Here is a 13,748-nt window from a genome sequence, read left to right on the forward strand (position 1 = left end):
AGAAGGACAATTATATATATATAATTGTATTCAGATAATCTTCATTTAAAATTTAAGAAAATAATATTTATTGACGTGTGAGGATCTGGAACCAAACAATTTTTTGAATTATTATTATTATTATTATTATTATTGTTATTATTATTATTTCCTTTAAATCTGGCTAAAAACTAAAGCAAGTATTAAAGAAATTCCAAACCAAACTCCTTACATAAAAACATGTGTAGCCTATCTTATCTCCATATGGCAGAAATCAAATAAGCACTTTCATTCATTTCTTAACAGATAACTTACTTTAGCTGCTGATTAAAGAGCACAGCCAGCTCTTATTTACCTATACATATTAGCCAGTTCTCTACTTGAGGGTTTACAAACTATTTGTGAAATAAAAGTGTGATCATAAACCACTTAATAGGGTGTATTTTGCAATGCTTCAGATTTTGGTATTGCTGTGTTGATATGGTAAAATGATAAGTGGGAAATAATTTTACAGTGATCTGTTATTGAAACAACGTCAGTGGGTTATTATTTTCTGGGGTTTTTTTCTGTTACATTAGCAGAAACCTGATAGCATTGTATTATTACCTGTGAACGATAGTGTTGTTGCCCCACAGCCAGAGGTTCCTGGATTCAGGGCAGGGCGTTTTTCCCAGCGATTGAGCTCCCGCACTCATGGGCATTGTCATGAAAGGGATTTTAAATCCAAAAAGTTTCACTTCCTAGTTTTTAAAAAAAGAGCAGAATAGTTTATCACACTTTTTATTATGAGATAAATCTAATTGGAAGTGTAGAACAAAAAAGAAATCTCACTTTTCCAAATATCTTGCTCCCATACATGTTTGGACAAATGCTTTTGGGCCACACCTCATAATCTTCAAAGTCAGAGTTTTTCAGTCTTGTTGCCACAGTTGTGTCAAATCAAGCACCTTAGCCATGCAATGGGCATGATACTATAACACAATGCAACCAGTATAAGTCAGTTTCTGAAATGTCTTTTCTCTTGGATATTCCATGGTCAACTGTAAGTGGTATTATTACAAAGTGGAAGCATTTAAGAACCACAGCAACTAAAAGGCACAAAGGCACAGACCACGTAAAGTCGTAGAGTATGGTCACTGATGTTGTAAAAGTTGCCAATGCGCTAGTGATTCAATAACTTCCTCTGGCATTAACATCAACAGGAAACTGCACCAGAAGCTTTGTGGCATGAGTCAATGGCCAAGCAGCTCTTGTAGCTGTAATATGTAGACAGCCCAGTGCTTTTACTCATGTAGTGTATATATGTTGGGTTGCTTTAATGTAAATCTGCTGTTGGCCTGGGGTGTAAAGTTAAATAGCAGCTTAAAAAAATCTGGCTTGTGTGTTTTAAAGATGAAACATTTGCATATATTTTCTTTACAACCATGACAAAAGCAAACATCGCATGGAAAGTGTGATGGATAAAACACTGCATTTATTTCCATTTCCAACAAATAACTGTGACTAAAGCCAAATGGATTGTGCATAAACTGTAATCCACGGTCATCTTTGCAGCCTGGGTGTTATCACGGGTCATCTCTGAATCCTGTGACACTTCAGCGAATATACAAATCTCCAGTGCAACTTGGGGTAAATTAAGTGGGAGCTTGTGTCTGCTGAGAGCTCATTGGTAGATACTGCATTCATGGAAACTGCGTTATGGAGCACAACGGTGAAGTCATTAAGAAGCTTACAGACGTTCTGGCAGATTAGGTTTTTCTCTTCTAATCCTGTAGATTACCACTGCACAAGCCCTGCTGGCTGAGAGTGCGTCGATGCGTTGCAGTTTCTTTACATTGATCATTTTTGTGTGTGTGTACTAAAGTGTCATCACTGAACTACGTAGACTAAGACTGATACGAGCGGAAAAAGGACAGGTCAAAGTGCGGCAGAAGTACCGAAAGTAGGCATGGGACCAACACTTTGAAAAAACCACTGATGAAGCTAGGATTTAAGGATCTGACCTGGATTTACTGAAGCGCAACATGGATTTTTGTAAATATTATTTGAAGGAGATATTTTGTTGCACTGACACACCATAGTTGGTGAACAGAACTCCTAACCTACACCTAAGGAACCACTGGGTGAACAACGAGGATCATCTCTTTTGGAGGCCCATGCTCTCTGTAGTGAAATGGAGACAGAGCCATGTTGTGAAGCGCATAATGACCCTGGAGTAATGGCTACAGATTCTGAGGTGAAGGAGGCAATTTTCGGACTTGTTGATGGAAACAGTCTCAATGAGCTGCCCCGTGCGCCTGCAGAGGAAGGCGAGGAGCTGTTTGGGATTGAGCAGGCTGAAACAGAGAGAAGTGCAGCAGAGAATAAAGACACTGAGATAAAAAGCCCCTCTGATCCTGAGCAAGAGAGTGGGGAGACAAGATGCAAGGCAGTGAAGAAATTCAAAAAATCAAACAGTTGGAAGATGGTAAGATTTCAAGACCCATCAACAGAAGATGATGTGTTGGAGAGGGACAGCTCCACGGAGAGTCTCTTTCCTGAATATGCCACACAGGAGTGGACTTCCACAAGCTTTGAAGACCTGTTCATGGCAGAAGATTGGACAGAGATTACAGGTAAGATACATTATGTGTTGGTAGGAAATCCTTTAAAAAAATTAATAAATTAGATTTTATAACCTTTATCTGTCTCATATAGTTTTGACGACAAACTAAAACAAGTGACCAAAACGTGACCGAGCTAAGGCCCGGCCTGTTTGTGGCTGTTTCTGAGCACGTGTTTACCCACAGCAGATTAACCCCATTTCCTTCTGCACAATCTTTTCTTCTTTCCTCACGCAGAGGACCGGCTGTTGAGGAAGAAAGTGCTGGAGCCTGGGACTCCACAGGGCCCGCACCCTGCCTGGGACCAGGAGGTTACTGTAAAGATGCAGTGTGTCCTGGAGGACCGCACTGTGGTGGAAAAGGACTGCAAGCTTGTCTTTGTTATTGGAGAGGGAGATGTGAACCAGGTGAAAGCTTTAAGCCTCTGCCACAACGTGTGTTTCTGCATTATTGAGAGTGTGTATTACATCACACTTGTTTGTCTCTGTATTACATCACACAGTGACAGATAGAGACACAAAAAGTAGGTCAGGAAATCTCTCTAGCCAAGCTGCTGAGTCCGTGAGCTAACATCAGCATGCTAACATGCCCATGCTAACAGGCCCATGTTCTGAGTGACTCAGAACATGGGCCTGTTTGTGATTAAAACAAAAGAAAAAAGAAAAAAACCAAAAGTGTAGTCGAGGTCAGAAGCAAGAGCCAGGCAGAAACCAAAAATCTGGAACTGGTTAATTACTACTTAATTACTGCTCATAAGATAATTACAGATGAAATAATTTGTTGCTGCGCTGCTAAAATGAGGCAGAATCCTCTTGATGAGGTTCAATTAAATTCAAATCAGTTTTTTCTCATATAGCACCAGTTCTCAACAATAGTCAATCAAGACACTTTATATTGTAAAGTAAAGACCCTAAAATATTAGAAAGAAACCCCAACAATCACACGATCTCCCATGAGCCAACACTTGGTGACTGTGGGAAGGAAAAACTCAATTTTAACAGGAAGAAACTTCATGAGATAGCTATTAGTTATATAATCATAAAAAAAAAACAGAATTGCTCACCGACGTTTTTCTGTCTTATTTATTCAGAAGATATTCTGAGCTATATATGAATAAATAATAAACCAAATGTAAAGGTAAGCCATCCAATGAATATTAGACTTAACCATCAACCTCTTGTGGTGGCACAAGAGGAAACCTCAGCGGCACACGAGTAAAATTATTGCTTGTCCTCTAATATCAAAACAACCAAGTCCAAACGAGACCTATAAGACCAACCAGACAGACTGACATTGACAGTCATTAAGCTAGCATATCGGAAAACCAGGTTCAGATACTTGGAGTTCATCATCTAACGTTGCAGTCAGTTAGAAGAAGCAGACACTGTCTTTTGTGTAATTCAAATAATACGTACTCAATCCTCTAAATGACTTGTACTTTGAGACCTGCAGGCCTTGGAGGAGTGTGTCATGTCCATGCAGAAAGGAGAGATCACATTACTGCTAACAGATTCGCAGTATGCCTATGGACTTCTGGGAAGGTAAGGACTTTCCAGTTATTGTTGTTTGATGATAATGTTATGAACTAATGAAATGCAATGAAACGGAAACAAGAAGTGGGCTGTTACTTTTTTTTTTCAACATGAATGACAATTAGATATCATCCCAGTTAGCCGCCCAGACCTCTTGAACCTGTTGCTGTGGGGGCGGCCTGGTTATCCAGGGGTAGCAGAGTTAATGGACCATAAACAGGAGCAGATGGCTTCCTCCTAACAGCCTGCAAAGGCTGCCTATCACCGGTGCGTTCACAACATCCCGACCTATGGGAGCGCAGCGCTCACGTTATGGCCACTGGTTTGGGTTTATAACCTTTACACCATTAAAGAGTCAGGATAAACACAGAGGAGATTGGTGTGTCACTGCAGAAAACCCGATTGTTTATAGTTTAAATGTTTGTTCTAGATAACCTGAACACGTGAGAATGAGACAGTAATGCACCACAGTGATTAGATGAGATTGTGTATAACACCAGTGAAAAGACTTAACGAAAACATATTAGCAGATGTTTTTAATGCGATTTGTTTCCCCCTGCATGATGTTGCTGTAACATTTTTTCCGCACAGCATGTTATTCCATATTAAGCAATTTCATAAAAAGTAAAATTGTGTCCATTAATTTAATTCTAAAAGCCATAATGTGAGCTCTGTACTAATGTTTGAATAGCCCCACACCCATTAGAGCAAATTAAAGATTATTAGACAGTGGCTCTCTGACTGGAGAGTAGTAACAAATATCACATTTGTCTGCATTTTTTTCTAGGTGTAAATCATACTGTACCATTAACTGAGAAGCTGTAATTCAGAGTAATTCATAAGAAAAACATCTATACGCCCCAAAATACTATGTATCAGTGAAAGACTGAAAAAGGTTCAGTGAACTTTGTTCAGATTTACTGAACACAGTGTTTTTCCCCCAGTGTGCGTGTAGGTTATAATGAGTGCTGTACATAAGGTTCTGTTTGTGTTACGGAGACATGATGTGTGAGAGGTAAGGACGAGGAGTGTCTGAGGTGTTGTCTGGAATCTGGCCCAGCGTTGTGCGTGCAGTAAGAGACAGCAGGAGGTTAGTTAATGATTGTTTTGATGGAGCTGATTAGGGCTGTGTGCTGTGGAGTCAAACTTATTTGTGCCTAAAGGTAGACAATCAGAGCTTCGTGCTGGTTTAGATTATATTCGTCTGTCACTAAACTAAATATTTAGTGTGACGTTTGAGAATTTTAGTAGTGTGGGATGTTTCAAGGGATAAGCTTGTACCTGCCTGCGTAAATTTAAGCAGCAACAGATGTCGTGTTTCACTGTAGACGTGATGGCTGTAAAATATAAGACAATGAGGCTAAATCTCAGCAGCCTCTTTCTGTTTGAAGGCACATTGCTGAGTGGATGGAACTGTGTTAGTCACCTGTTGCGCACAATGCCACTTCACCGTTGTCTGCAAGAAGGGTGCCAGTGTGATTCAGCACAGGGCGGTGGAGTGGTCTTTAGTTCGGAGTGTGGGTGATGGGCTGGCTGCAGTGTCTAATGTGATCATGAAATGCAAATGTGAATTTTGAAAGGAGGTGAACACAAGGATGATGAAACGCTGGCAAATGTTGGCAGTGTTTAGCCACTTGGTTACAGAATAAAAGATTAAGGAACGCTGACGTTTGTCCTGTGAGAAAGAAAAGCTCAGAGCCCTTTAAAGACTACAAGTGACAAAAGACTTCATCATGTTCGCCTTTTTGTGGAACAGAAGTGTGCGTCAGTTCTGTTCCCGCTGAGAGATGCTACTTAGTCAGAGACACAGACTGCATCCCCTCAATCAGCAGGTCATTATCAGAGAGGAGTGGAAGCTAACATCTGTTGATCTCTGGACGGGCACTTTAGCATTCATAAAACCTTCAGGAGCCGGAGCGAGCCTACCTCATCTGTCCTGCGCAACCCCAAAGTCAACAACTTTATCTATCACCAGTAGCTGCTTTCGCTGTACGGCTAAACTCGCAAAAGGAGGAACTGTAATTTGAAAAGTTTACATTATGCACAGCACATGTATTTTTAGCTCTGTCTCACTGTGAAGAGAGTGCACCCTACGGTTATTTTGGCCAGCTGTCAACAAACATAAACAGAAGGTTTAACACTCGTGTTGGCACCAAAGGTGTTGGCGTACATTTACTCCTGGCATTACTGAGAACTAACTCAGCGGCATACATGTTAAAGTGGAGTTAATTAGACCACTGGGAAGTGTCAGAGTTAAATTAATAGTTTTATCCAAGTCCAGATGGACAGTGCCAGTCAGCTAATTATTCTAGTTTTGCAACAATGTGTTATGAGGGTATTGTGTGCTATTTATCATCAATCCATGTATTGTTTATTTGGCACTGCTGTTCAGCTTATTATTATTACAAGTACTTATTAAAATAAAAAATAACAACAACTTTAAATTTCTTGGTTTACAAAATAAAACATGTTAAAACAAACTTTAAATAGAAATATTAAGAGCATGGACGTGGTGCAAAAGCCAAGCTTGGATATGATATGTCTACATGATATATACACTCACCAGCCACCTTATTAGGTACACCATTGTAATATTGAGTTGGAGCTCTTGTTGCATTCAGAACTATCTTAAGTCTTCATGGCATATATTCAACAATGTGCTGGAAACATCGCCCTCCGTTTCCTCGGAGGGCGCTCTCTGCACCGGGGCTGTTATTGACCGTGGCTGCTGGGTCTCTGGGGTCCTCTCAGCCTGGTTGGGGGGCTCCTTGGCCTCCCTCCTGCTGTGTGCCCAGCCCGGAGGCTGCGGTCTGTGACCGGCTCCCGGTGCAGACGGCTCTCTGTTATAATGTTTCCTCACTTGGCTCATGCGAGCCCAGCCCAATTTTTACTCTTTAAGTGTGCGCGTGTGTGTATGTGTGTGTGGGTGGGGGTGGGGGGATGTGTATTGAGAGTGTGGGGAGTGAGTTGGAGGGTGGGGTGGGCTGCTTTTAACTATGTAAAGCACTTTGTGCTACATTTTTTCTGTATGAAAAGTGCTTTATAAATAAAGATTGATTGATTGATTGATCCTACAGAGATTGACATGAGAGCATCACACAGTTTGTTGGCTGCCGTGATGTGAATCTACAGTTGAACCACATCCCAAAGGTGCTCTGTTAGATTGAGATCTGGTGACTCTGGAGGCCATTTAAACACAGTGAATTGTAATGTTCAAGAAACCAGTTTGAGATGATCTGAGTTTCGTTACATGGTCCGTTATACTGCTAGAAGCAGCCATCGGAAGATGGGTAAGCTGTCATCATGAAGGGATGACATGGTCAGGAACAATAGTCAGGTACTCTGTGTTTTTAAACAATACTCAGTTGGTACTACAAATAGTGCCAAGAAAATATACCACACTCCATTACATCACCAGCAGCCTGAACTGTTGATACAAGGCAGGATTAATGCTTTCAGATTGTTTATGCTAAATTTGACCCTACCATCTGAAAGTCCCAGCAGAAGCTGAGACTCATCAGACCAGACAACGTTACTGTGATTCTTTACTATCCAGTTCTAGTGCGTCTGTGCAAACTGGAGCCTCGGATTCTTGTTCTTAGTTGACCAGAGTGTTGGTCTGCTGCTGTAGCCCATCTGCTTCAAGGTTTGATGTGTTGTGCATTCAGAGATGCTCTTCTGCATACCTTGATTGTAACAAATTGGGTTACTATTGATAAGATAAGATAAGATAAGAGTCTTTATTGTCATTGCACAGCCACACATAGTACAATAGTACAATAGTACAATGAAATTGGAAAACTGTCCCACGTCAGCACGTACAACACAACACATCACAACACAACACAGCAACTTATGTAATAAAAGTAATAAAAAGAAAAATAAGTGTATGTGTACTGCACATAGTTATTTTTGAACCTTGTTATGAATATAAATATTTTTATTTTTATTGTTGTTACCCCCTGAAAAAGTCCAGGGAATTAGGCAATCAGTTCAGCTGTTTGCATTGATTAGGGCTATTGCCCTGTTGTAAAAGCTGTCCTTGAATCTGTTCGTCTGCGACCACAGCAGCCTGAACCTCCTGCCAGACTGCAGCAGCTCAAATACCCGGTGTCCTGGGTGTGTGCAGTCCTGTAGGATGCTGCGTGCGCTCTTGAGACAGCGAGTGCTGTAGAGGTCCTTCAGGGAGGGAAGAGGATGTCCAATGACTTTTCGGGCCATATTAATGACCCTCTGAAGTGCTTCCCTATCAGATTGGCAGAGTCAGACCATTCTCATCTGAGTTCTGACACCAATGAGGTATTTTCTCTCAGACAGAATTGGCATTTACTGGATATTTTCTCTTTTTTGGACCATTTTCTATTAACCCTAGAGGTGGTTGTGTGGAAAAACCCACTATATTACATGTTTCTGAAATGCTCCAACTGGCCCGTCTCACACCAACAACCATGCCACTTCACTTTTCTTCCCCTTTTCTGATATTGAGTTTGAATTTCAGCAGATCATGGTAACCAACAGTGTAGACACTAAACTCAGTTGTTTGCATGTGGTCAGCTGATTAGATATTTGTCAGTATTTAGAGCACTCATCAAACATCCCTTTTCTGCTTTCAGGCTAACGAATGTTAAGATACATTCATATAAACTTGGCAAAGTGGCACTTAGAGTTTAGTTTGAAAATAATCCAAAATTAAAACCTTCATTTGATTTCCAGAATGAATTATTATAAGTGTGGTCAGATCGACTCAGTTACCATTGGGGTTTTATTATCAGTATGTGAGTTATACCATCTCCTGACAGGACAGTAAAGCATCAAAGTACACACATAGCTAGATGATTGTAGTGTTCTCAGCTAAGGGGCCAAAATCCTATCTTACAATTTTAAACACAGTTATCTGGATCAAAAAAATACAAAATAACATAATTAGTTCCTTCTTTCTCTGCTCATCTTCATCAAGTTCATAAGAGAGAATGTGAAGTGCAAAACGCAATTGCAATACACCTATGAATAGCCACTAAAGGAAGGGCAGAAGAACAGGAGACGGCTATTGTCAGTTTCTGAGGAGAGAAAAACAAACAAGTGGAGGGGAGGAATCTCCTTCTCTTTGGCCCCAGGGGATGTGGGCTTGGTAACTTCTGGAGCTTTGCTTACACCACCTTTACTCTTCTGACTTTATTGTTGGAAAGGTGAAAGACACTTTATAAAGCTTCCGTTCATGGGAAAGTACTGTAAGACTCACCTTAACAATCATTGTAATTTTGTAATACATGGATCTCAGTGTGAGTGCAAAACGTTTTTCCTTCTAATATCACACTGGATCCGACTGAAGAATTGATAAAATCCTGGACTGGTTTCCTCCAATATTCTAAAGACTGAGAAAGGCACTCCTGTCTGACAGTAAAGGGAAACTTTGTTACTTTTGAACAACAAATTCTGTTTGCAAGTCTTTGTGAGTACTGGAGCATGTGTGAAGAAATGTTCTAAAGTCATTTGGACTCTTTTAAGTGTAAAGACTGTCTCAGGAGATGTTGCTTGAAGCAGTGTTGCTTAGGTCTGAAGACTACACGCTTCCAAACAAATAAATCAAATTGCTTTGTGGGTAATTGGTGTGCAAGTTTCGACACAGAAGAAGAATCTCTGCTTGATTTTCATCGGTTTCCTTGAGATTGTCTGTGTGACAGTGTTGTTGGAGTGCAATGCTGGCTTGGAAGAGATGGGAAATATAATAAAATACAAACAAACACATAGTGATGTGAAAAAGTATTTCACCTCTTTCTGATTTCCTTTTTTTCATAATTACACATTTCAGATAATCAAACAATTTTAATATTAGTCAGAGTTACCTAGAGTAAATACAAAATGCAGTTTTTAAATGATTATTTCATTTATAAAGGGAGGAAAAAGCCCAGCATATCAAAATTACTCAGTTATGGTCAGATTTCATGATTTAACAATAACTGGGAGAGCTCCAAGGAGAAAACCACAGCCAACCAAAAAGAACACAGAGCCTCATCTCACATTTGCCAGAGAAACATCTTGGTGATCTTCAAGACTTTTGGGAAAATATTCTGCAGACTGACGAAACATAAGTCAAATTTTTGGGAATATTTTACTCCTGTAACATCTGGGGTAAAACTAACAGCATTTAATTAAAAGATCATTACACAAGCTGTCAAACATGGTGGTGATAGTTTTTGTTTGAGTTATCTTTGTATTAAAATTTGTTTAATGATCTAAAAGATGTAATTGTGGGGGGGAACAGCTGTTTACAGCACTTTATTTCTTAGTCTATTCCTATCTAAGCAGTGCTGTGAGGCTAAACATCTGTTATAAGGCTTTATTAACCTAACCCGCTCACATGCTGATATTAACAACTTTTCCTACTGTTCTACTTAGCTGTAAACACACAGTACAGTTTGTGCTTATAGGGATATCATTCACTTTCCAGGTTTCTCATCACAATATTAATTCAGTTAAAATACCATGACCCAATGATACTGTGAAGTGGTGAACTGTCTTATGCTTAATTTATGCTACTAAATTTGCTGAGGTTATCTGCCTACAGAGAGCCTACGGAGAGGATTTTTCAACCACCGCAAACATATTTTCAAGCTGTTTTCCAAAATCTCACCTGTGACATTCACCAGGAATAGGAAAAATGTTTAAAAAAGAAAGAAAAAAGAAAGCGTACAGCATGAAAAGTCAAGATAGTGGCTGCAGTGGACACTAGACATTGTTTTTAACACTCAGTTTCACTTCAGCTCTTTGTGTTTTTATAATGTTGCTCTTCTTGACAGCTGTTTTAAGGACCTAGAGAAGCCAATAGACCGGTTGTACCACACGTTTTTGTGGTACTGCCATCTGACAACAGACACTCTCTGCTGGTAGACGGGCTGTCCGTCTTCCTGTGCACAGACTGCCCACACACTACCCCTGCTGACCCATAATTTCCCCATTAACCAACACTGCAATACTGTGAATGAGTACTGACAAGCTGATGCTAGCAGTGATGTCACCAGAGATCAAGGAATGTCAAGGATATACAGACACTTGATGAATTAACCTTTAATGACCCCAAAAGAGTGGGACCCAAGGTAAATTTTGAGGTGACTAATTGAAGTGACACCTGGGAATGAAGGACGGCTTAAATATAACCGGTTATGTAATATATAAGTGGGTTTGCCATTCAATTAAAGCTTGAAATGTTCACCAGTGACGATCTAAAAAACAATGGACAGTGAGCAAAGTCTATAAATAGCATAAGAGACACAGTTACATGGCTATTAAAGTCTACCAAAGTATTTCCTGCACACTTCATTTCCTGTTTTTAATCTAACTGTTACTTCATGTTAAGCCTCAGGCTACTCACTCAGACATACGGGACATCCAGCCTTTGTAAAACAGATAAAACAACTTGTCAGTTTTCAAGTGTACGCATGTGCGTGTGTGACATAAAATAACAAATATTTAGTTGGAACAAACAGACAGTATACAATGACCGTTGAAATAGCACTCTGTTTGTTTGCATTTTTTAAGATGTTAAGCTAAGTGTGGAAATCTTTTCCCAAGGCCTCTGAGGCACACCCATATCCGACAGGGAGGGAAGCAGACAGGTGCCGGCGACACTTCTTTAAGCAGGAAAGCGCACAGATAGATTCACAGTGATCAAGCCTGATCAAGTCTGACTGTGAGTAAGGATAGACGACTGGCATACTGGCTTGTTCGTGTCCAAAACACAGACAGAAAAGCAGTTTGACGTGTTCTGTGTTGCAGGAATAATTAAAAGGGTGTTGTGTGGGATTTATGGCCATGCACTGGTGCCAGTTTTAATGGGTCTTTGGCTAGCTAGAGACAGGGATTACAGGAATTCAGAGTAGTCAAACTTGCACACTGGAGTCCTCTAAAAAGCTCACAGTGGACAGCTATGATGACACTAAACATAATTTGAATGCTGGTTGGTTGAAATGTTGACTTGAGCAGGAAAGGAAACAACATCAAAGGTCACCACGAAGAAGAAGAACCTCAAACCATCAAAGCTCAAAAAGAGAAGTACAGACCCAGTTTTGGACACATATGAACTTCTGGTTTCACTTCACTAAAAAAAATTTATTTTTCTCTGTGACTTGTGTGTCCTACCTGACAGAAGCTAATCCTTGAGATGAGCCAAACAAGAGACATACTTTTGACACCGCCCCCACGTGACAGTGTACAGCTCCATCATGTAGACTACTTTGTGCAGCGCCTATGGACCACCAGCATGCTCATTTGTTCTTTATGCAAGCTAATCTCTCTTCCTATCACCCACTGTAACAAGACACGGCCAAGAACTGGCAGTTCTGCTTTCCATTACATTAGTTAGTTGCCAGCAGACAGGTAGGATGACTCACTTGCCACGCAAGTGCACTGGTGTCTGTCACTTTAGTGCACACAAGCTCACCTCCCCCGTCTCTTTAAATCTAACCATGTTGTCCATTCAGAAAATCTTTGAGGTGGAGTTCCTCTGTGTGACTCACTGTGCAGAACCAACTGGGTCAAATGAATAATGTGACCTTTGAGATGCTCCTCTGTGGAAAACCCATTTACATAAACCATTCATCTCCACACTGGTGTTTCCACCCTGTGCAAAATTAGTTAGGCAAACAATTGGCTGTTTGGTATAACTCACAGTACTATGAGCAACTTTGTGCCTCGCTTCACTGTTTGTCATCAGTGAGGGATTCCAGAAGCAGATGTGAACAAGATGAACTTTTGGCTTCACTTGTGTCACGTGACCTGAACAAGTTTGACTGTAGCTTTTGGTCTATGCGTGTGTGTCTGTGTGTCCCTTTCCCAGCAAAGAGACAGCAGGCTGACTTGAAACCACACCCAGTCCTCAGGCTTCAGGAGCAGACCAGCAAGCACTGACAGCTGTAACACGCTCTAGATAAGATCAGGCTCAGCTTTGAGTCGGCATAACTACTTCTGCTTGTAACAACTGCCCAGTAGATTGTGGCTTTAACGTATCAAACTTAAGCTAAAATTAAATCTGAACTGAACTGACCTTTTGCTTTTCCGTCTGAAATCTAGATGATGAAGTTGTTTTGGCGCCGCGAGCAGTATTTTGCCACTCAGGCCACTGTTTGAACTGTGCATGTCCTTCATCTAATCTCCCTGGATGTTTACCTTTTCCCCCTACTGCTAGCAGGCTTATCTCTCACATCGACAGCCTGGGTTGTAATATAGCACTGCCCTCATTTATATCTACTTCTGCTTTCTGTGGTCAGGCAGGGGGTATTTAGAGGGAGAGTAAATCTCCTAAACTGAAATGTTCTTTTATTGAATTTTAGGTAGACTGTTTATTTTAGAGCAGTAAGGCCTGGTAGAGTAACACTGGTACTGGATAAGGATTTATAATTCTTGTCTAGTTTTAATCTTACAGTGCTTATTTTCAGCTTTTTATTTATGGTTGCTGGTTATTGTGTTCCTCTTTTATCCCACTTTGATAGGCCCGGTTAACTTGGCACTACATTTTTTCCCCTTAACTCTACTTTTGCTGTGGTGTGGTTTTTCACAGATTTATTATTCTGCAATTATGCAATTTATACCTAAAATATTATCTGAAGGCCACAAGAATGATCCTTGTGATGACGACTAA

At 40.5% G+C, this 13,748-nt stretch overlaps 1 protein-coding gene across 1 annotated transcript in view; it reads left to right on the forward strand.

Annotated features, from left to right (window-relative positions):
• Positions 1-930: 930 nt before the first annotated feature.
• The window catches only part of fkbp16 (FKBP prolyl isomerase 16), a 34,514-nt gene continuing 21,696 nt past the window's right edge, over positions 931-13,748 (forward strand). The window contains exons 1-3 of the mRNA XM_085282113.1: positions 931-2,594; positions 2,820-2,989; positions 4,035-4,123. Of these exons, the coding sequence (XP_085138239.1) occupies positions 2,153-2,594; positions 2,820-2,989; positions 4,035-4,123 (701 nt within the window). The 5' untranslated portion in view covers positions 931-2,152. The remainder of the gene's footprint in view (positions 2,595-2,819; positions 2,990-4,034; positions 4,124-13,748) is intronic.

Source organism: Mchenga conophoros, linkage group LG7 (assembly GCF_057382185.1).
Source record: "Mchenga conophoros isolate Kocher_MC1m ecotype Shallow Benthic linkage group LG7, M_conophoros_male_GT1.1, whole genome shotgun sequence".
NCBI lineage: Eukaryota > Metazoa > Chordata > Actinopteri > Cichliformes > Cichlidae > Mchenga > Mchenga conophoros.